At 39.1% G+C, this 24,202-nt stretch overlaps 1 protein-coding gene across 2 annotated transcripts; it reads right to left on the minus strand.

Moving 5' to 3' along the window:
- Positions 1-241: 241 nt before the first annotated feature.
- Positions 242-20,983, minus strand: ASRGL1 (asparaginase and isoaspartyl peptidase 1). 2 transcript variants are annotated; one of them, XM_041477489.1, is made up of 7 exons: positions 20,777-20,983; positions 19,461-19,729; positions 15,598-15,740; positions 10,497-10,651; positions 6,193-6,311; positions 4,254-4,364; positions 242-1,605 (listed from the first exon to the last, which is right to left on the minus strand). In XM_041477489.1, the coding sequence occupies exons 2-7, from the start codon at positions 19,645-19,647 to the stop codon at positions 1,370-1,372; spliced, it is 951 nt and encodes a 316-aa protein (XP_041333423.1). In that variant the 5' UTR covers positions 19,648-19,729; positions 20,777-20,983; the 3' UTR covers positions 242-1,369. The 2 variants fall into 2 exon arrangements, with proteins under 2 accessions (XP_041333423.1, XP_041333422.1); XM_041477488.1 differs by having other exon boundaries at positions 19,461-19,744.
- Between the last annotated feature and the right edge of the window lie 3,219 nt (positions 20,984-24,202).

A 24,202-nucleotide genomic window follows, 5' to 3' on the forward strand; every position in this document is an offset into this window, starting at 1 on the left:
TTTCAACATGATCTTCTGTTGAAAAAAAGTACATAAGTACTCCAGGGTCATGGCTTGCATCCACCATCTTCTCTTGAACCATTGCTGTCCACATCCAACAATCTGCAATGTCCAAGAAACCACTGATCAAAGCATAGAGCAAGTTTAGACAGTCTTGGCAACCCTACTATTCTGTATGTGCAAACTCAGTACTACAGCTTATTGTAGTTGGGACTCAGGTAGGAGTGGTTTCAAACCAAAATTTAAGATATTTGTTATGGTTATTTGGGCTATTTTGTGAAGGGAACATTCCACAGAATGATGGCATGTAAGAGAAAAATCTAGTCACCAGCTGAAATGCATAAAATTATTACAGTTCTTAACACAAAAATATTATATAGTTGACAGTCAGAAAATAAAAAAGGAATTTTTCTCTCTCTTTTAAAAGTACAAAATCTTAATGAAGAAAATGTATTAGAAGTAACAGAACATCAATTTTTTTAAAAAAAGAAAATCTCTGCAGACAATGTTTCAGACTTCACACAACAAGCTTGTTAACAGGCAGTTTTATTTATTTTAGTACAACTTGCTTTGATCACTTACTTTCAGATAATTATTTTTCCAGTTAATCATCTGTCTCGTGTTTTGACTTAAAAGGTGCCTATCACCTCTGCATTTGAATAGAAAAGATTGCTGTTATTTTTATTGAAAGCATGACCTTCTCTATTTCTACCCCAGATACTAAGTTCATAGCATCTTTCCGGTCCTGTCCGGTTAACTGTCCACATACAGTTTGAAACATCCTAGCCTACTTGGTTGTGATGTCAATGAATGGAATTAGAGCTCCTTAGCATCACCTTTCCCTTCTCTGGAGAAAGTTACTTTCTTTACTTCATTATATCCTGTGACAAGTTACCTCAAGCCTGTGAGAACAATTTTAATCTCAACTCTTCACTGCTCTTTGGTGGTATTTCATTGACCGTTAGCAAGCTGGTACCATGAGATGGCTGCTCAAAAGACCCTGGATTTTCAAAATTCAGCTTTTATTTAATAGGTATTCTTCTCTCAAATCATCCTGGCAGCAGTCTCTGAAAATGGATGTGGAAAGGAGTTCCTCTAATACTGAAACTCAGGCTCCCTTTGATTAAGGCATGCTAACCAAGAAACCTACAGACCATTCTCTTTCTTATCTAAAAAAGGAGGATCTGACTTCACAAAGGTATTAAAAGACTTTGTCCACCAAAGAACAATGTCCAGATTTTGTTTTGACTGTAAATGTGGTAATGCCTGTGAACCAAAAGATCTTTCAGAAAGACAAAATCAACTGTCATTGTCCTCCAGCAAAAACTGGAGATCTTCATACTTCTCTGTCAGTCAACTTTCTTCGTTCTCAGAATCCCTCCCTTTCGGATGCAAGAGCTTCCTCAACAGACTTTATATGCTTCTCCCCAGCATAAATGCCATAATGCAGCTTGTCATCCTTTACAGTAGCCCAGGACATTTGCTTGGTGGAGAACCTTGCTGCCCACTCTCCTGCCTTGTTGACAACAATGACACCCCCCAAACCCCCAACTCGTGTCTTCATGTAGTCTAATGCAGTGTCCGCTGCTACCTCTGGTGACATTCCTGAAAAGAAAAACAAAATCACTTCATAGTACTTGTACTGACAGTTTTAAAATTCTCTTCAAATTTCACCCCTCCCCATGGAACCAGTCAAATCTTACTTCTCTTTCAACTAAATTGGCAAGAGATTTCCAGTCTAACAAAGGATGCATTTTTGGAAAGGCTCTGGACAGTTGCGAAGAGCTGCTATGGTGTGGTATTACTCCAAGTATTTATTTACATAGCTTCAGTTTCAGAATTAGTTTGTTTCACAATTAGTTAGTTTGTTTAATACAAACTAACTCACTAACTTTATGTTCAAGATACACAATTTCTTATGCCATCATTTGACTAGAAAAAAACAGTCCATCTGCAAGGTTTTCATCAAAGGTTTATGACAAGCTAGATCTAAAGCATTTACAATTTGAAAAAACACACATCAAAACAATCAAAAATTTCAGTCATCATCTGTTCTAGTTCCACTGGCTGCAACAGAGCTCAAGGCACGTACTACATATTGTCATAATTTATCAAAAGCAGACATCAGCAGGACTCTTCCTGAAGCTTCTGAAACTATCAGGCAAAATGAGGTCTCAATGTACTAGACATCAGACAAAGGACCAGCAATGCAACTTTAGCTTTTCTCTACTTAATTTGTATTAACAGGAGTATTTTCTAAATAAATCAAATTTAATAGGTACATCATACACACAGGGCTGTAGTAGCTGCAAAATATTTGTTCACTACAAGTTTAAATATACATTCAGGAATGCAGTTGGCTTGGCCTAATTACCCTAAGATATAGACCCTCAGTAATGTTACGCAGCTTAGGTTATAGAACAAAACCTGACCTTCATGCCTTCCCTGCAAATTCTGAGTTAAAACCAAATAAAACCAGCAGAGTCAGAATTATTCACAGCACTGGTGACTGACAGGATAAAGCTCCTTACTCTGACGCACGGGTGACACTGTGACTATTCAAGTCAGTGGCACTGTCTTCAAAGGGTTAGTATTGCACTGTTTGATTTTTCACCAAGACAACAGCTGCCACCATAAGATTGAAATTCCAACAGCTGTTAAGACTGGCAAAGCAATTCGCTCCTGAAATGCAGAAGTAAATTTTGCAGCATTCGTCCAAAAGAGGATATTTAGTATGCGAATTACCAAATAGCTGAACAGAATTATGAGGGCTCTGCAGTTTTTCTTACATATGCAACTTCAGCCCACTATTCAAGGACTCAAAAAGCTATAACAACTTAAGGGTTTGTTTTCAGTGCCTTCATGGAAATATGTTGGGAGGAGGGGCCGGGGGGAATCTAATTGCTGACGTGTTTGCCTGGCAGCTGAGTTACACTTCTGGGCAGGATGAATGAAGGTAAAGCAAGCATGGACAGGGTGAACAAGTGCAAACAAACTAGACATGAACACATGCGGGTTAATTTTCTTTTTCTTTTTTTCCAGTAAACTTTTTAATTTGAGCCTCATTTGACTTTCAAATTGATTAACCACAAGCGAGATAACTGCTATCAATGCATAAGTCTTGCAATACAGTTAACTTCAAGCCAGAGAAGAAACTGGTTTATACAGTTTAGACAAGAGCTTAGAAAGCTGTTTACAAATTGAATACTTAGAGATGTAGTTTAGAGAGTAAAGGGAGAGCATAATGTGTTAAGAGCTTTGGGAAATAATCTGTAGGTTGTATTTTATGCTGAAACTGTCATGTCAGCTATGAGATTTAGAGGAATGCACCCATTATATGCAAACAGCCCTATAAAGCACAACAAAAATATTTACAGCTGTTACTTGTCTCTCTACTTACTGCTTCTTCAATGAAAATGTAAATTGAATGTTTTCCAACTATTTCCACTTTGGTCGATCTCAAAGCAAGTTACACTATACTGCCCCAGAGCTATTTATTTCTAAAAATAACGGTAATATCTATATATTAATGATTCTTGAACTGCATGCAGCACAAGTATGTTGTCTGGCTATGTTTACGGGCTGTAACATAATCAAGGGTTTAGATGACAGACTAAGTCATGAAGGTAAAGCTACAAAGGGTCATCCCACAGTCAGATTGTATTACAGTCACATAAGACATACTGTGTCAGCTGTTTACCACATACCCACCAGTATGTTTAGTACATTTTCCAAAACAAAATGCAAATTGAAATCATGGTTAAAAAGTCTCAAAATAACTTCTGTTGCTGTAATCAGAGTTGTTACAATAATGACCTTTACAGTTTATTAGAAAGGCAATACACTATACTTCCTATTTCAGCTCTAGTTATCTGTTTCTAGCCCTCCCTTACTGCTCCCTTAAATGTATCTTATTTTTACTTGTTTTCTTTTTCTTTTTCAATTTTAGTTTATAATTGGGAAAAAATTATTAAAGAGAACTTCTGTTAAACAAAGTAGAGTAATATCTTTCAATGTACACTGATCTAAAGCATGATTCAGGCAGCAGAGATAATTCTGTTTACTTCAGCTATTTTAGCTTTATTAATAATACTTTGTTTTGTTTCTAAAGTTTTTGTTTTAACCCATCCACATACCCCTTAGAGCAACTCTTCTGACAGCTGTTCCAGGATGACAGTATATACACTGAAACCTGTGATTAGGCAATGTTTCCTATCCTCCTTACTTCAGATTACAGCAAGTTTGGAATATACCTTGCTCCATGTGATAGAGAATCAGTCGGGCTAAGACCACTTTCATAATGCTCTCCCCATGTCCTGTGGTTGAAGTGGCACCAGAATGGTTGTCAGCATAACCTCCACTTCCTTTTCAAAGGGAAAAAAAAAATAAGGCAATATTCTGTAATATGATTTAAAAGCCCTGCATTGTTTAAAACAGGTACCAAACATTTCTTCCTTTAGGCCCACTAGCTCCATGCGTTTCTGAGAGCAAAGTGTCAGAAAAGCTCCATTCTCATTTCTGCCACAATATGAAAAGGAAAATATAGGAAAGAGATGAATAACAGTTGGAGCAAGTCAGTTGCCAAGTTGAGAGAGAAGACTAGTGATCTGTTTGTGTACAAGAGGCAGAAGCAGGCCAACACTCCACAGAAATGGGCAAAAATATTTTCCACAACAGCAATGGAGGCTATACTGAAGATCAGCAAGATAGGGTCAGGATGCAGAGTGCCAGGTCATATCAACTGAGAAGATATAAAGGAAGACCTAACAAGGACATTCGTGAGCTGACCAGTTTGAGAGGAACTTACCCTCCACAGCACATAAGAGATTTGAAGAGCATGGGCTCTAGTAAAACTTCACAAAGCACCCCTGAAGAATCTTCGATGTTGTCACCACAAGCAGAGTGTTTCTTCTGTTGAACTCCCCTTCCCCCAATTTTTTTTTTTTCTCCCATCCTTGTTTTGCTGGCACATTCCACACCCTGTTCTCTACCAAGCTTCTGCTTGCTCAATACCCATATTTCTAGCACATCTCCTAAGAAAAATATTTCCCAGGAGCTAGAAAGAAACATACCACAGCATTATAAACAAGGTACTGGGGGAGGGGAAAGAGGCCTTAGAAGAGCAATGGAAGTTTCTTCCCTTCTGTACTTTCTTTATCAGACCCTTTTAATGGACTCTGAGTAAAGTGGAAAAACACTGCCATATTAAGTCAATGCCCCCTTACCAAACCCTCTGATGTTTAAAAGCACAGCTGACATTTCTGTATCAAATCCTGAAGATGCCTAGCAAGACCAAAAGTTGCAAGCAATATGCTCAAAAGCGCCCAGTTTCACTTCTCCTTCACAAACCCATGTCCCAAACTATAGCAACAGTGAACATGATCTACACAGGAGAAGGGTATTTGCAGTCAGAAGGCTGCAGCCAGACACAAAACTGAAAACCAGTCAAAATCCAGAGGATACCAAAATGTCAGCAACTTTGTATGCAAAAGAAAGACAGTTTTATAATAATCGTATACTGCCAACAGCAATGCTATTTGAGTTTGGAACATGTTTTACTAAAAATAATTATTTTCCTAATCCCAGCTGTATGGTAGAACCCTGAAGCAATCAACCAGTAAGTCTGCGGAAAGGATTTCAAGTGTCTCTTTATACTTGGATAAGAAATCTCTTGAAATATTTCCTTTATTCCACACCACATCCAGTAGGCTCTGAGACAGTCTTATCAGAGCTCTCTTAAGAACAGGAATTTACTCAAAGTTGCGAGTTGCTTTATAATTTTTGCTCACTGATACAACAAGTAGTAATTGCAATTATACCTACTTCCTTAAGTATTGCAGAAACAGCATTGCAATATGGAGCAGGCTACAGTTTTTGACTTAGTGGAAAACAGAACCATAAAAAAGGACAGCTTTATCAGAATCAACAAACAGAAAGGAAACGCAGGTGTTAGCATTGAAGAAAGGACAGAAAAAACAAACTCCCATCCCCGTTTTCCAATTCTTTCTTGCATATCTCCAAGCTGTAAGGAGCTTTAGCTTTGATAGATTTGAATGATAGACCTCCATTTCAGATGGATTAGTATTTATGTTTTGCTTCACTAATGAAAAGGAGAATTTTGAGTCTTTTTTTTCTCCTTTCTTTAAATGAGACACCCCCAAAAAGTGAAAGGTAAGATCCCACACCCCATACCTATGCATGCTGTGTCACCAACACGGCCAATCATTTTATTAGAGAGTCCTCCTGTGGATGTTGCACAAGCTACATTGCCTTCACTGTCTATAGCAACAGCACCGACTGTTCCAAGGTCTCTGCCAAGAAAAACAGTTCATAAAATTAGACAGAATTAAAGCATACCTGCCAAAGCACGTTGCCTTTATTTCCCAGGTAGCTTTAAAGAAGATTTCTACAACAGAATAACTACTCATCATAAAGCTATTTTTGCCATGCTTCTCATTACAAAAATAACAAGAAACATGCAATAATTCTCACAAGCTTTTTATTTAATAGAGTAGAAAACACTTTTTTTAATATTTCCCCCATGACTTGTTTACTTTCATAGCATGGAAACTTGGGGAGGAAAAAAACCCGCAAAACAAAAGCACACAGGGCAGAAATACTTCTAGTCATTATAGTTCTGGAGTACTTTTTTGGCTGACACACAAACTGACACACAACTTTCCCCTAAATGGCAACTCAAAGATGCAACAATTGGCTCCACTGTTTCAACAGGAGGTTAACCGGAATTATTAATGACAATGCACGTAAATGAGTGAATACAGAAAAGGACAGTAGTGTTATGCATGCACTGAATCATTTCCTTCCTGTTCCTCCTCTTTCCTTTTCCTTATTCCCCTTAATGTTTGAATGCTATAAAAAAAAAAAGAAAAAGCTTATTTATTTTCCTTTCAACTAGTATTGCTCACAATGCATCATTAAGACATACTTTAGTCTTTGTACTCCATAGCTACGTAATCTTGAGGTTTAAATCACTTGGCCAGTAAACTCTGCTGAAATTGCACATTGGTTTAAAAATCTTCAGGCACTGAAGAAAACAGAAGTCCCAACTATATCTTTATTTCTTCAACACAGAAAAGACATATACAATAGCCTGCTCAAAATAGACGAGTAGCTGTGTATGGAAAAAAAAAGTCTGTCGTGACTTACTGTAACAGTTGCTGCACTGAGAAGTGAGACACTACTGAGAAGCAACAGTTTAAATACCCACATATTCCAGTCTTAGCAATTCTCAGTCACATAAGTGACTAGGAGAAGTATACCAAACCCCAAAAATAATCTAAATCCCTCCACACAGGAAAATAATTTGTAACAATCCTTCAAGGAACTACCCAACTGGAAAAGGAATACCTTCCGAATTTGCCTGGACACTGGTGAGGTTTTCTCTATAGCTGTGCAAAATCTAAGCTAATTAAGTCAGACAAAGTCTTTGTGTACCTTGAAACCCACAGTCAGTTTCTCAGAGACCCAACTTCCTGTTCCTTCCTGCTTATGTAAAATATCATACTGTCAGTCCCTACACTTCATTCACAGCAATTCAAAGTTGACTGATGAATCACAGGCCTTATAGGCTGCTCTGACATTTATGTAGAGACGGACCTCATCTCAAACTGGTATGATGGTGCAGATGGGCTTCCCACCCATCCATCTGTTAGAAGTGATTTGCTGAAAAGAACATTAGTAAATTCAGTACTCCCTTGCACATTCATGTAGCACCCTTCAACCAACTAAAGTTAGATCCTCATGAGAAACTAAGAAAGATGTATCCAGAGTTATATTTTCTTAGATAAGTACTTACCTTAAGCAACTGTGAAAGTAAAAGCACACAGATGACACAGTCAATAATTACCTGTTTTGGTATGAGAGCACAACTGGCAATAAATAACAAAGTGAATGTGTCCAACACACCTCACCTGCAGTGGAGCAAATAGGCATCTACACTTGATTTCTTACAGTCCCTTTTTTACTGCTTCAGTGTAACCTTTCTTTTGATCATCTTCAGAACAAAGAAGGTAAATTTTTTTTGCATGGCTAGTTGACTCCAAAACATTAACAAAGACGACAAAACTGCTATCAAATTATAACCATCTCTCTATTTTTAGTTATTGACAGCAGCAAGAACCTCAACAAGTACCTGTGGTATACCAGAGGATGCTATTAGGGATTTTTTCAATCAAGAATGATTCCTATATATTGCATATACTGTGATACAGAACGTATTATTTGGATTTGTTAATTTCCTTTTGTCTAAATTTTTCATTATCCAATACCCATGAAGTGACATGTATTTACACTATCCCTGTTTAACTAAGGAGTTACCTGCTATTCTGTCTCTCAGCCCTGCATCAGTAGTAGGGTTTTCTGTTTATTATTGTTAGGGTCCCTGTTAGTTAATACCTCCTCAAGTTACTCTAGCAGCAGTGTGATTCACAGTGGGGCTAGGAGCCCATTTAGTACCTTACAGCCAGACTCAGCACCCTTTCTGTGGGATTCTCAGGCAAACACCAGTATTTCTTAACAAGGGTATTGCCAGAGTGCAGTGTGCAGATAAATCAAATCATGCCTTGTTTTCAGCAAAAAGTGTGCAAGATGGAATGTTGTGCACACTGTGGAATCCTAAGCTTTCAGTGTAAATCAATGCAAGCCTCTAACCAGCAGAGGAGAAAGGTATCTCTTATGGAGACACCAAACTTTTTTACCTGCAAAGCCTATGAAACCCCAGGGTTTCCAACATTGTGAGGATCAGGGGACTGGAAGTAAAATATACACCAACCTTCAAATTCCCAGTATGATCTGGTATTATGTTGCCTCTGACTAATACTACTTCACCTTCTGTCTGTTCGCCTCAGGCAAGTTTCTGCATAATCACTGTGGACATAACAGGGAAAAAGAACATTCCACGTGTGATACAGAATGAAATGGGTTTGCATTAAAAAAGATCTGTTTTCAACTTTGTGGATTTGTGCTGATGTTTTGGTTTTAAGAAAAAGAACAGCATGGCCCAAGACAAGAAAAAGTCTTCAGTCTTTCAGAAATACACAAGCTTTTTACTGTCAGATATTCCAGAAGTAGTCCATGCTGAAACTGAAGATGCCTAACACTATTTTCAGAAAAAAAAAGAAAAAAAAAAAAGGGAAAAATGAAGGAGTTATGAGGAATGAATGAAGACTTAAATGCCATGCTATTCCAACTGGTATGTTCAAGAGACAGTGGTGGCTACACCATCCTTAAAATTCTTCACTATCAATGATAATACTACACAGTCCTTGGACAGACCACGGATCAAAAGAAAACTTCTGTTGGATACAAAACTAACAATGACCAAGACCTTATGGTCAAGGAACAACATTGCTTTGTTTACAAGACCATATTCATGCTTGTCTCATTACTTTGTTTTTCCTTCCAGCAATTTACTGAAAGTAAGATACAGGTAGTGATTTATAGCCTCATTTCATGGACTTTAATTAACATGCTCACAGAAGAAATTTCCTCCTTCTGATCTACAAATTCAGCTCTGCTCCTGCCATTACTCCTGTTTCACAAAACAGATGAACAGCACATAACACAGCATTTATGTAATGTAATACAGTGTTTTCCTACACCACAACCATGGATGTACAAATGGAAGCTTAAAACAATTTAGTGATTATGCCTACCTCAAAGGCACAGAAATAATTCTTGACACCTGATGTTTTTCATTCCTTTACTGTCCCTCACCTTCCCCTCTACTTTATATGAGACTGGCTTGTTTTCCAAATTATGTTCATTTTGCTGTTGGGTATCCAGCAGCATCTCTCTTCCCACCCACCACTGAACTTGGTCATTTTTTTTTCATTCCTTTTCATAACCAACAGCCACAATCACCACTCAGAAGGAATTACTAGTCAAACTCTGATGTTGTTTAACTATCTAATCCAATTTAAAAACAAATCTAATAATCTACTTAATACTTAACCAAGATCCCCTTTCTTAGGTTTTTGGGGCTTTTTTTATTAACTTGTTTTAGTATGTACACTGATTTTTTAAAACCAGTTCCTCCACAGAAAAAGCTATACAAAATAATACTTGCTGTTTGTTAAAGCTACTCTATGCACTTCTGTAACTGATGATTTTAAGAGCAGTAACAAGTTCTAACTTTGTTCTCCAATAAAGCTACAAAACCTATGCTATTGTCAGTGACCAATAATCTTCTTAAGCAGCAACAAGTTTCATCAAGCTTGTTCCAGTCATTTAAGTTTAAGCAAATTCATTGAAAGCTTGATTTTCTACAGCTTTCAAGAAAGACATACTGTAAAGACTATGTCAAGCCACATAACATTTGGAATACAGGCCTTTGAGGTTTGTGTTTATTTGTTTGGGGTTTTGTTTTTCTTGGTCGCTTTGTCCATTCGGGGGTTTTTGGTTTCTTTTGAGTTTTTTCTAACCAGACAGCCCAAAGGAAATTACCCAAATTTGAAAATAAAATATATTTTACCTACTTCTGAAACTCTTCAGGGTTGGAATCTGGCTCAAGGTTCTTCTTCCACCTCTCCCGGGATCTCTCAGTTATGAGTTTCTCCCCAGGAATTTCAGGAATACTCATGGCCTGAGCAAACAGGTGTGCCCCATGGTCAGTCAGCAGCATGTGCTTTGTCTGCAGAAAGACAAGAGATTCCTTGACAATTCTTATTTCGTGTTGTACTGAGCTGTTTTATATAATTGCTATATTTAGAAGTATCCACAAAAAGAAAATTACAAATTTTATTTAAAAAATTTTTAAACTTCTGTCCATATCCCCTTCCACTAGAGCAGAAGAAGCTTTCAGTTCTCCAAACCACAAAGTTTAACCATCAATAGAAAAGAATTGTACTTATCTATTTAACACTTACTATAATGGGAGAGGGAAAATTGGTAAATTTGTTCTTTAGCTAATTTGTATGCAACTGTTTTGTACTGTTTCAAATGAATCACCAAATTACTACATAACTAACTGTTTTGTCCAGTTAACTAAGAGATTTAGAAGGCTTTTATTAATAAGAATGCTAAATAAATTCCTGTTTAAAGGCATTACACCTAGTAAAATAACATACAAATGTAAATAGCATAAAACTAAAATGTTCCTTATCATCAGCTGAACAATTTCATTTTAAATAGTTCCTTTAACAAGCTGCTATTCTTATCAACTGAGAGGATCAAATTTAAGAACAGAATACTTTCTAATGGGTTTGACCAAAAAATGTTTATTCTCTTCTAACAATACTTGAAAGTTCTATTTTGATTTCTTTATTTACAAAGCACTCCAAACCAGATTTTAATTCAACAACCTTAGTTAATTCCATGCTTTAAAGTCTGTAGAGCTTGGTTAATTCATATTTTAGAGAAACTTGCCAGATAAATTTGTTTAATTAATCCTTATACTTTAGTAGTAGCTCTGAAATCTGATTTTTTTTTTGTTTTAATGTGTCAAAAAGTAAGCAGCAGTTTCTTGCACAATTACACACTGTCAATTGCTCATCAGGGCCTGGGAAGGTTTTAGAGAAGTGGTGGTCTGACTATACAGCACAGAACAATTTCAGAGCAGAACTTACAACTAACTCACAGCAGCCTTTCTGTCCCTGCAGCAGCACAGCACACCAGACCAGCTGAGGTCCAAACAGAACCATGATGCTGGAGGCAGCAGGCCTGCAGCGCCTTGCGAAGCACCCACATGGCACAGTGCCAGCTCTCGGCCAGCAGTAAGGACAGCAGAGGTTGGGTATTTCTGTCCCATGCTACACTCTAGAGGACATTTAGAGTCTCAAAGCTTCAGGTTAAGATGTTGCAGACCATCACCTGCTGTTGATTTCTAAAACAATGACAAGTAATCACTATCATGACCATGCATAGCACTGCATTGTTTTAAAGGATTCCAGACTAACCTCTTCCCAAGGCAGAGACACTGATCTCTACTTAAGCTTATTACAACGTCTTCATTAAGCCCTTTGGACAGGGACACAGGACTACACTTTAGAAACATCCCTGATGCTGCAGCCACGACATCAAACATTTTTGAAAATTTAAATGCCTTTTTAATTAATCTTTAATTCAGGAGAGCATTGCTTTAGGGAATACTAAGGGTGACAAGAAGTCCCCTGTATATGTGAAAGTGGACATCAGGCTTTGATGCTGAGCGCTGTTCCCATATCACCAGACAATGTAAGACCAGCCTATTTCTAACAAAATTAATGAGTAGTGCTCTTCGACTTGAAAGCCAACTTCTTTGTGCAACACTGCCCCCCTCTGCCACTACCACTAACCCACGAGAAGCACGCAATACGATGTTCAAAATAGTTTTGGTTTTTATTTGTGGGTGTGGGTTGGGGTTTTTTTGTTGTTTGGTGGGTTTTTGTAGGAAATTTGCCATTTGCTTTAGTCTTGATCTGTGACCAGAAGGCTGTGTCCTACATCCCTTACTTTCATCAGCAACTAAGACGACAGCATCCTTTAAATAAGTTCTAAAAATATAAAGTTTTATTATAAAAATTTAAGTTATTTCTAAAAACTTTTTTACAGTATTCCATCCCATATTCAAATTTGCATAATATATGCACCTTCCTAGGCTACAAAAACAAGAAATACTTGCATATTGATAAATAAACTTCTACAATAGGACTTTGTGTTTGGGTTTTCTTTTTTCCTTCTTTTTCAGTACTCACTGAAAAGAAGATGTCTTAAAGTAATTTTTATCATTCTCTTCAGCAGATGTTGTCAATCAAAAGAACTAGCAGAACACTGCCAAACAACACAAAAGCACATTTTTCTGTCTCATTCTGCTGGTTTCATTAACTTGTTTGCTAATATGAAGTGCCTACTTTTTCTGGAAAACATTTACACAAAGTAATCTAAAAGGACAAGAAAACGGTTCAAGAGAGCTTACAAATACGCCACAAAAGCTGGCACTTTTAGTTAATTTCACTGGAAATGGGGAAAATACCCCAAACTTCTGCCAGGCCTAAAGTTCAAACCATCACAGTTCCTCATTTAAAAATTCTGGCAGCACAGAAAAAAAAAAAAACAACCTGGCCCTTTGCCTCAAGAAAGTCTGTGTTCTAAGCTAATTTCTTTTTTACCTAATGTAGTCCTGCACAATAAGAGTAGGAGAAATGTACACAGCTACATATACTAAAGAATTAGTGCTCTAATGTTCATGAGAAGCCTATACAATGAAGTTTTGGAGCTGAGAAGGGTTACATGCCCCAAATTAAAATAAAAATCAATGTATCATTCTATTTATGTTCAATACAAACAGGAATAATTCAACAGAAATTTAAGTGCTTTTTCAAGAATGTGTCACATTAGTTAATGTACTAAAAGTCTTCCACCTCTAGAAGCTCCAGTGAACAACAGTACAGTAAATAATGAACGGAAATGAGTCTGCTGCCCTCCTTTTCTCTACTTCATTAATTTGGACAAGTTTGAGCCCAGTGGGAAAGTGACAGCCAAAAAGGACAAATGTGTTGCAAAAACCTAGAGGAGCTATTCTGGCCACCAGATGGAGCCCACACTGTTCCATAATAGGATGGAAATACAACTACAAGCAGACATACAGGGTAGTTTTGATTGGTTTGTTTGTTTTCGGAAGCTGCATGTTTCAACATTCTTTATGGCATTAAGGCACCCAAAAACCACTGGGAATTATGCATACAGACTTAACAACCCAGGAAAACTACCCTTATTACCCCCAAGTCTCACAGTTAAATGCTTTTTAATCAAGCACAGTACAACAAAACACACTATGAAACGTACTGTGAAATACCCTGGGTTGGTGTCCCAAAATTCCTGTCCAAGATGAACAGATGGGCAACAATGAGCAGAAGAGCAACATCAGTTGGTATTCCCATTTATGGGAGATGGAAAAACGAAGAAACTCATCTCAAGATACATCAAGCAATTCAGGCCAACATTTACATTTCAAATTTATCATCATGCACAGATTTTTTTTGCATCTTGGTAAAGAGTAATGCCTGTACCACAAAATGTCATGGTGTTGGGGCTACACCATTATACTTGGTCCTGTACAGTGGAATTTTATGATTTCATTTCAAATTTAGCCTCAACAAGACAGAGGAGAGGGCTTTCTGTTTGTTGGTTTGGGATTTTCTGTTTAATTTTTGAAACAGTCTTTGCAAAGTTGTATTCTCAGAATCCAACAGTGTGATTTTGACTCTATTCTTGTTGACTTAAATAGAATTTTTTTCATGGACAAGACAACAAAGAAAAGAAATCAGCAACTCTGGAATAAGAAATAAACAATAGGCATTAAAATAAGTTCTCTACAGAAGAAAATAAAATACAACATTCACTTTAACATGCTAGAGACATCTCTCCCCCGACCCTTCACCTATATTCTCAAATTTTGTCTTGTGAAGCTCTCTACCACCTATACTTATTTACTGATCTAGTTAATAACAAAAAGAAAATCCGTATGAAGGAAAAAAATCCTTATTCATCACAAGTTTTAACATTGTTTTTTAGTAGACATACATTTCAAGGAAGTATTTTATATTCAATATGTTAGTGAAATGTTCTGATCTTAAAAGCAGAACTTCTATCTTTCAATTAAGGACTCAAAAATTCTATCTGCTCTGGAGGCCATTGAGGACAAGACAAATGTCAATCATCTTTATAGATCACCAAAACAGGCATTGTTCCCTCAAAAGCAACTTTGAAAGGTTAAAGCAACATAGGTCTTCTTTATTAATAAGTGTTTTTATAAATATGAACCCTTTCAACAATGAGGCAGCTGCACTAGTAGGATGAAAATGCAAACTCCAAAGTCAGGACAAACTTTTTGATCATTGTAATAGTGATCAGCCTTGTAATAGTAAAACAGACACAGATATCACACAGATCAGTTGCACCACATCTGAAAAATAAGAGAAGTCTGCTGTGGCAAATATTAGATGGACTTCTTAGTGGAGTAAGATGGGATTGATCTTATGTAGAAGGTCATTGATCTTATATAGAAGGTCAAGTAATATTTTACTGCCATGATAAATTTGATTATCTGTCAGCACCACATAGAGCTAATGTTATCTTCTACTGGCGGAAGATGACAACTGCGCTGGTGCTACCACCTGATCAGGTCACAGTGGAGAAGGCTACCCAGAACAACATAAGAGTGCATTACATAGCCAAATATGTAACTGGGTCATTTAATTCAGTTCCACATCACTGCAAAGTGAACAGTGTATTACCTAACTTTAATCTTGCAAGACCAAGCACAATACTCAGTGACAACATAAAAGCTCTTCAAAAAACAAGTTAAAAACAACAACAAAAAAAACCAACCTCGAATACCAGCAGCAGAACTACAGGAGACCAACATGTACAGGTCAAGTTATGCTTCCTTAGAATGCTATTGTTTATAACTATTTCTCAAAACCCCTTAAGGTAAGTGCTTCATGGTCATGACCATAATTTCCAAACACTCCAATCCATTTCTCCCTTCCTTGCTGCTTTAAAGCACTACACAAACACCATCAGTGAGGTGTATCAATATACTGGATGAAGTTCAAAGGAAAAGAAAATGCTTCATACTCAAGTACATAATCAGCATACCTTTTCCATAACAAGTCGAGCAAGTTTTATTGGGTTTGCTATGCACTTAACTGCAGACACTGCTCCAGAGTCTAAATTTTTTCCATCCATGATAATGGCATCCATTTCTACTTCACCTTTTTCATTTAGAACAGATCCACAACCTAATGACAATTAAAAAAAAAATAGGGGGGCAAGAGAAAAAGAAGAAAGTCATTAAGAGCTAACCACCCAGGTGATTAAATTATAAGCTCTCAGCAAGCAGCCTTTGTCTTTCCTACTTTGCTGACTTACCGAAAGTATCTCCCAAATCCAAAAAACCCAGCAGAAACACTGCTGAGTATAACCATAAAATCCAGCCACTAACAGAAATCTGACAGAGTACAACACCTATTTTAAAACTGAGTTTTGTTTTTTTATAGATGAAAAACACACTTCCAATCCCATCCAAATTATATGCTTGGTATTAAAGTTAGATGAACAAACCATCATGAACAGAATTCTTTACTTCTCAGATAATTTTTAAGTGTACTATTTTGCCTTTGCAGTTCTTCCAAAGGAGGATACAACACCATCCAAAGAAATAGTATAGTGTGTTTGATCCTATCAACAGATGAACATCACACAGCACTCCAAGAAACTGCCAAAATTAATGGAGCAGAGTAAGTGTCCCCTCACTGCTGTAGCAAAAGCTTGAAATAACAAGTTCTTCCATTACCAAATAAAAACAGTATATAAAGTAATTTTATAAAATAAAAGTTAAGTAATAAAACCAGGTAGTTATCGTCTTCTATAATTATCAATGCTATCACTAGCCTAATTGAAAATTAATGACATACAAAATGTAACAATGCAAATAGGATTTTTTTTTAAATAATGCAAATAATTGTACCACAGAGGAATAATAGGCTGTAAGTCATCAAGTGCACAAGCCTTGCTAATACAGATGGTGAAGGCTAAACCTGAAAAGTAAAAAAACAAACCAAAACATGGCAGATGTACACAGTACCTCAGGTTAAAAGACCTGTGCACTATATATAACGAATCCAGTAGGGGTTTTCTCCTTTCTGTTACACCAACATTAAAGCAGTCCAGAAACCACTGTTAACAACTGACATAAAACTTTTATACCAATGTACTTTAGACCTGAATATATGAAATTAAATCCCCTGTGACAAAAGGCAGCTAAATCCTGTAATCCTCCTCTTGTAATCTCAAAAACTGCCCCTGCCACATAAAGACACACCCCCCAAAGTTATTTTTTACCTGTCTCCAGCTAATTAAATTATTCCACAGTTAAGTCCTGCATCATTCACAATATGTTAACTTCTAGACTGGTCTGTAAAGAGCTTACAGGTTAATTGCCTTGTGCCACCCATGTGAACATCATTCTTCCAGCTTTTCCTTACGCTGGTAAGGAATTGTTTTCCAGATAAACCCTGCCATGCTCTTTGAACTTCCTTTGACAGGGTTGGCTTTCTAACCCATGTTCACAAAATTCCCACTAGAACTAGAGTACCCCTTTCTCAAGCATCAGTGACCAGAACCATGTTCCAGGGGAAACTCAACGAGGCCCCTTCATCATCACATTAAGAGTGTCCCATGTCTACTGGACATATCTCATAGGATACACTTTAGGATTTTCTGAAATTTGCTGAGCAGAAAACAGTTGCAGACAGTTTCTGTAATCAAAGGCAGCTTTCTAAACAAGTCTCCTTTTACAGGTGGTAAAGAAAGACCAGTAGGTACCTCCTAAGAACAATTCATCCCACTTGCCACACACTCACAGAAAGGCCTGGGCTGGAAAGACCTTAAAGATCACCTAGTGCCAATCCCCTTCCACAGGCAGGGATGCCACCCACTACATCAGCTTGCTCAGGGCCTGATCCAGCCTGGCCTTGAACACTTGCAGGGGTGGGGCATCCACAACTCCTTCAGCTTTGAGAGTTGTACAGCCAACTTTTCTCATTCCACTAGTCACCATGAAAGTCTGTATACCATGGCAAAGCTAGTTACTGAACTTCAAGTGATTTCAGGTAGCATGAAACCTTCCTTCCGTGGTTACAGGCTGTCTTTTCACCTGCCTTCCAGAGCAATGGGTAGGGACTATCAGCCTCTGAGGCACGGCATCCATTAACAGCAGTGCTGAAAAAATAGTCTTTGGCTTCTTAATAAGCAAAGGGGTGGGAAAACAAGAGACAGAAAAACAGAAGACACAAAATCTAGGAGGAAACAATCAACATGTCTGACATCAGCCTAATCACACCTGGGATACTGAGAGGAGTACTCCAACTCCCTCTGTCTGTAGATAGAAAGATCTGTCCTCTGTCCTGCAAAGGCTGCATAGGAAAGAGTGTGCAAGGATCAATAGAGTGTCACTTCTTACACCTGGAGTACTCATGCCAAGCTGGTTCATACTGCTAGCCAAAGAGCTCACAGAGAAATATAACCACGCCACAAGTAGAACTTGATTACTTTATTAAGCTGCACAAGTCACTAAAATGGTAAGTTTATACACCAGTATAGCTTCTGAGCCCTTGCACCAAGCCTACATCAAGATGACCCTACACAGCATGGCTACACCCTATCAGGCAAAAAAAGGACAAAACTTGATTGTTCTGCCCATTCTTCCCCATCTTTATTGTTGTCTCTTAGCAATGTCTGCTTGCCTAGAAAATATTACAGCAAAACTGATTTTAGCCTTTTATGAAGATAAATATTACACACTGAGTTTTAAACAACCACTCCAATCAGGGTCCTTTTCACATAGCTTTCAGCTCAGTTTTGCCAGATTCTGAGAGCAGCTGTACCTAATGAGCATTAACACAATTAGATATATCTGTAAGTAACAGACTACTTACCACTTAGATCATCATGGTTAAACATGGACAATGGGTGAAGGCTCAAGTCCAGTTAAGTAAAAGCTAAATGACAGCATGTCACCCTGATGCTAACTATATAAAAGTACACACTATACCATCAAGTCCACGTCATGATTTCAGCCTGAATGCTCTAAAAATCAAAATGTTCAACCCAAGTCGATAATAAAACAATGGAAGACTCATATTAAATAAAAGCTGCTCTTGACTGCAAGGTGAGATGGAACAAATGGACCTCTGCAAACTAACAGCTATATTACCTAAAATACCGAGCACCTACATTTCATTCCATGTTCTGTTCTGACATACCATGGTGGGAGTGCAGAAATATTTTTGCTGAAATTCATCAAAATAATAAACTTGAGGTCCTAAGAAGAGGAGAAAGTATTTGGTTACTACCACTAACATTAATCCACATTACTGATTAGGAAATCCAGTTATGAACCCTTACTTAGGAAGATATAGCTTTATGACTCATATACCATTATTACATTGCTTCTCTAGTATTATTTACAAAATAACTAATTGCAAGCACTAATGAATAGAAAACCATCTAAAATCCTCAACACCATTATTTCTGTGGCAATAAGTAAAGGTCAAGCACCCAGGATTAAACAACGCTGCAAGGTATAGCCAAGAGCCTTAGAGAGACACATTTACTTAACATATACTCCATAAGAGTCCATGTCTTAAAACTGGATATACATAACACAGTAACAGAAGATTTACAGAAAAGTAAAACAGCGCTACTCAAATTAAATGGCAGATATATAACACTGGAGAATGGTAAAAGCATAATCTTCCTAAGTGTACTATGAGAAACTACAGTACATGCCATGCTGAGAAACCATCTATTTTGTGACACTAGTATTTACTCCACTGCAATGTACATAAATCAATAATAATGCAATAGTAATAATACGAGCTAGGATTTTCAGAAGCATCAGGGCAAAACACTTGAAATATAATATGATTCTAAGTCCACTTAATTCTTAGAAAAATTACCTGCATTAAAATGAGGATCATCTTCCATTGACCGTACTGCCTCCTCAACTGCATCCACAGCACTGCCTCCCTGCTTCAAGAGAGCGTAACCTCGCAGCGCAGCTCTGACAACGCCAGCACGACATCCCTCTTCTCGTTCTTTGAAGATCCGGCCAGCTCCACCGTGCACCACAATGACAGGCTTCATCCTGCCAAGTTGCTCCCCAGGCTTTCAGCTGTGCGCACAGGTCAGCTGATGGGAAGGGGTAGTCTTTCGCATGGGCTTCTTTCTACAAGGAGAGTGGCTGCAGATTAAGTAACACATAGGGATAGTTTGCTACAATTTTACCTTCTGGGAAGCCAAATACTCACAAAGAGGAGCTCCTAATTCAGTCTGGATGAGGCCCCATGCAACTTGGTGCAACTCCGAGGCCAGCCGTGCTTTGAGGATGGCTCTGGGTCAAGTGGCACAGGAAGGGCCCCTTTCAGGCTAAGTTACTCTACAATCTGGTGGTTTAGTATGAACCCTGTCTGGTAATAATAAATTACATGGGAATAAGCATTTGAGTAACCCTTGAACCTGCCAACTGCTCTTTGTTTTAGATGGGTAGCCTGTTGTCAGAGTACAGTAATATCATCAGCAATAAAGAAAGGCAATTGACCTGACCCGACCCGAGTTAAAGGCTTACTCAGCTCAACCACCTGGATACCAGACCTCTGACCTCTCGCTATACTTTGAACTTCGAGCAGGAAAACAAGGTGTTCATTCACACCTGGCAGCCAGCACTGCTCATGGCCTCCTGCGAGCAAAAGCCATTGTTGCTAGTTGCTACACATCTTTGGTGATGCAAATCACAGGTTTTGCTTCCAGAAAAAGGCAAAGAAGCAGCAGCTAACTCATCTCCCACTGAAATCTGGGGCATCTCCCAAAGAAAACTCCCCTCGTGGAAAGTTTCTCGGGGACGGCTATTTTTGGAGGATCTGAAGAACAGAATCCAACAGCCTTTCCTCTCATCGTACAAGCAACCCCTTCCGACAGCCTCCCGCACTCCTCCGGTCCCTCGCACCCCTGCTGCCCCAAAGGAGGCCGGCCAGGATGGCAGTAGGCGGGGAGCAGAGGAAATCCCAGCCGGGGCCGCTGTGGGGCACATCTTCCTGTAAGGGAGGCCGCTTCAGGTTTTTATTCCAGCCAGCAGTTACGCTCTTCCCTTACTCAGCACAGGCTACCCCTGGCCGTAGACCCAGCCCTGCCGAGGCGGCACCTCCGCTCACCGCGGGCCCGCGCCGCTCTCCCTCCCGCCCCCGGCGTTCCCGCGGAGTGCGGGGTCCGATCGCACCTGGAGCGCCCCGTCCTCGCAGTGACTCACGGCCGCTCCAGGCGCGCTCCTGTGCCGGTGCCCGCGGCCGCCCTGGGCGCGCTCCCGTGCCGCAGCCCGCGGCAGTGCGGGGCGGGCGCAGGCCCAGGGACCTTTCGCCGGCAGCCGCCCTTAACAGACATGGCGCCCCCGGCTGCGCCGAGGCGTGCCCGCAGCGAACATGGCGGCCGCTCGCAGCCCGCGGTCTCCGCCCCGCACCGGCAGGGGCCGGGCCGCGGCCGCCGGCCCTGAGGTGGGGCGGCCCGGCGCCGGGCTGCCGGCAGCGGGTGCGGCCGCAACGCGCTCATCCCGGTGTGGTTTCCCCCTCAGCCGGCAGTGCTGCCGCTATCGCCCTGTGCACGGCCACAGCCGCGCTGTCACACCAGCTCAACGCCTGCCACCGCCTGATTTCCCCTCGAGTTAAATTAGAAAAATGGCACCTCTCCCCAAAATCGATGCCCAGCAGCATTTCCCGCGGGCCCACCCTTCTCTCTGGCCGGGCCGGATTATTCACGTTCACAAAGCTCCGTCTGTCTGTGGAGTTCTGTGGGGTGAAAGGTGCTGTAAACTGAGAGAGCTTCGGTCTGTGGGGATCATCACCGCAGGCAGTACATTTTATATACATATATATGTATATGTATAGGTGAGGATAAGCTGTATGTGGCCACACTGTTCCCAAACTGACGGCAAAGACAAGAACTGAACTTGATGTTTGTTTTATTTCTAATTATACGCTGCTGGTGGAACAAACAGTAGTTAACTAAAAGTAGAGCTGCTAAAGGTTCTTTCTGAAAACTAAAAAAAGAGTTTATGAAAAAAACCCCGTAATTCTGAGCTCTCTTACCTGTGTAACTGGAAGTATAAACAAAGATTTCTCAACATTTGTACCCACTACATGGCATGCGTCTTGACCATTCCTGCTTTGCTCCCTGCCTCTCTGCTCCCGTGTCTGTTTGAGGTGCTGTAGTCCAGGCTGCAGGGAGACAGGGAATGCCGTGTCCACCCAGGGCATCAAGGGGACATGGCTGTGCAAAAAGGGCAAGGATTTATGGCAGTGCGAAGTCACTCAATTTAAGAACTGTTTTGATCCTGAAAGTTTGTTGAAAACTAATTAATGTGGTTTAATTAAAAGGAAATACTCCTGATGGTTTTTCTTTGTCATTAGTAGGCTTAAGACAGGCATTAAAATTTCTTACATTAATTATTTCAGAGTGCTGCCTGTTTTTGTAGAATATTTATCTCGTTTTCAGGTAGTGTCAAGACAGGAAACAAATACTATTTAGATTAAACAGTTTAGAAGAATAATTTTGGTTGCATGGACAGCTGAACACAAAATTTATAACTTTAGTAACTTTAAGTTGAAATTTTAATATTAGTCTAACATTATGATTCATCAAAACAAGGGTGTCACTTGATAGAACTGGAATAATCTGTTTCTACATCAGCTTTTTACCTTAAGCCCACTTTGGCCACTGCCTTTGTCATTATGGTCAAATAATTTATGTGCTTTTAAAAATGCTGTAAAGCTTATCAGAGCAGACTGGAAAGCATTAGTATTTAGTTTTATGATTATTATTTAGTTTTTTTTTTAAATTAGCACATTGAATTGCACATCAGGAACCTGTCCTAAAGCTATGTAAACTGTTAGAATAAGTTTTAAATAATTGCTCTAGAAATCTATTGATTTTGCTCTTGCTAGTTTTCATGGGAGACATTTGTGTAATATAATTGCCCAAGAAATATTTTTTATAATGTACAGAGTAAATTAGGGGGGTTGCATGTGGAGCCATGTGGAGATTAACTTCCCTGCTTGTAAGCTGAATGTGCTTTGTTTGAAAGAGGTGGGAACACGTTATCATAGGTGAGTAAGGGCTGAAGCAGGGAAGTAAGAGATCCAGGCACATGTGGATAGGGAACATGTGTCTGAAAATACTCTGATGTCATAGGGTCTACTCTGCATTTCCAGTGACTAAAATACAGCTGTACTTGTGCCTTCTATTTTCCTGCAGAATCCATAAATTAAGGAGATGCCCTCCTTCTAGAGAAAGAATTCCCCCAGAATCTCATTGAAATGTTAATTTTAGGAACCAGCAAAGCAAGTGAAATACATTGTAAAAGTAACTGGTTTAATGCATATTTATAATAGAACTATTTTTAAAATAAATGTTTATGTAGAAACTTGTGTGTTTATCCATAAACTATTTAAAAATCTTCAAAATCTGGTGTAGCACAGAAAGCAGTGCTCTATATTTTATTAATTGGATTGGAGGAGCATGCAGAGTTGATCAAGGCTAAGGCTGCTTGAGCAAGTGTCAAGCATGCAGAAACAGAATGCTGTTCACAAAGTCTGCAAACTTGGATCTTTTTATATTATACAGAGCTGTCATATGGAGATCACTGCGGCATTAGGATGCTCAGGTCACACTCTGGAAAAACTCATGCATGTTGAATAACTTTGTTCATATGCACAATTTAAGTCTGTAAACCACTTCTTACCGTATTCTTACTGTGAAGAGTGTGCCACCGTTTAGGGGAGCTGGGAAAAACAGTTCCTCTGAGAGTTTAATTTTTTATGCAAAGTTAAAAGTTATGTTCAGGTAAGATCAGCAGTGAAATTTGCAGTAGTAGAACAGGAAATGGTAGATGAGGTATTCACTAAAATACAGTGGTGATCAATTCTAATTGATTAGTGAGCTCTATGTTGAATAGTTCAGCTGGAAATATTTTCTTGGGAAGAGGCACTAGGCTTACCAGTGTCCATGATGTTTCCTCCCCTTCTGCGCAGAAGTGAAATTAAATTGAAGGTGGTTTTATTTTACCACTTTGGGGAGATTTTAACCGTAGAACGTAGATATCTTCCCCATGGCAGATTGTCCCAAACAAGAAGTTAACAGTGCCTTCCTGCTCCTAGTATTTAAGCATTTTTCACACAGGGGGATGGTTGTACCAGACCACTCTCAGAAACCTGTGTGAGTGGAAGAGGAGAGAGTGACACAGGTTGTGGTACTGGTCATGGGAAATCCCTGTTCACATCCTAGTTTTGAACTGTGCGCATCGTGTGTTTGACCAGTTTTCAAAGCTAAGGTGTAAAAATGGTCTTGGTGGTTCCTGTTTCTCTGTCCTGTGAATTTACTGAGATTTTATCACATCTATCAGCTGGGTGCTCTGCTGAAGGTGCATTTGAGGTGAGTATCCTGAGTAGAAGACAACCAGACTGACACATGGATGACTGGCAGAGACTAAAATTAGAACTTTTTGTGTTCCTATTCTTCCTGTTGTTGCAAGAACCCTGAAACTATGTTGTATTTCTGTCACTGCATGGCTGAAAAAATATTTTCCTCTGTCACCTCTATGCTTTTGAAGTCCCTCCCATAGCCTGTGAAGTCTATAAATCCCAGTCTGCTCCAT

The sequence above is a fragment of the Pyrgilauda ruficollis genome, unplaced genomic scaffold, assembly GCF_017590135.1.
Source record: "Pyrgilauda ruficollis isolate IOZ18807 unplaced genomic scaffold, ASM1759013v1 scaffold40, whole genome shotgun sequence".
Taxonomy (NCBI): Eukaryota; Metazoa; Chordata; class Aves; order Passeriformes; family Passeridae; genus Pyrgilauda; species Pyrgilauda ruficollis.

Coding starts and splice junctions, on each gene's coding strand:
- ASRGL1 (XM_041477489.1), bottom strand. CDS start 19,647: ATGAAGCCTGTCATTGTGGTGCACGGTGGAGCTGGCCGGATCTTCAAA. Junction 6,312..10,496: donor AACCCTGAAGAGTTTCAGAA/GTAGGTAAAATA, acceptor TTTTCTTGGCAG/AGACCTTGGAACAGTCGGTG. Junction 4,365..6,192: donor TGGTGACACAGCATGCATAG/GTATGGGGTGTG, acceptor CCCTTTGAAAAG/GAAGTGGAGGTTATGCTGAC.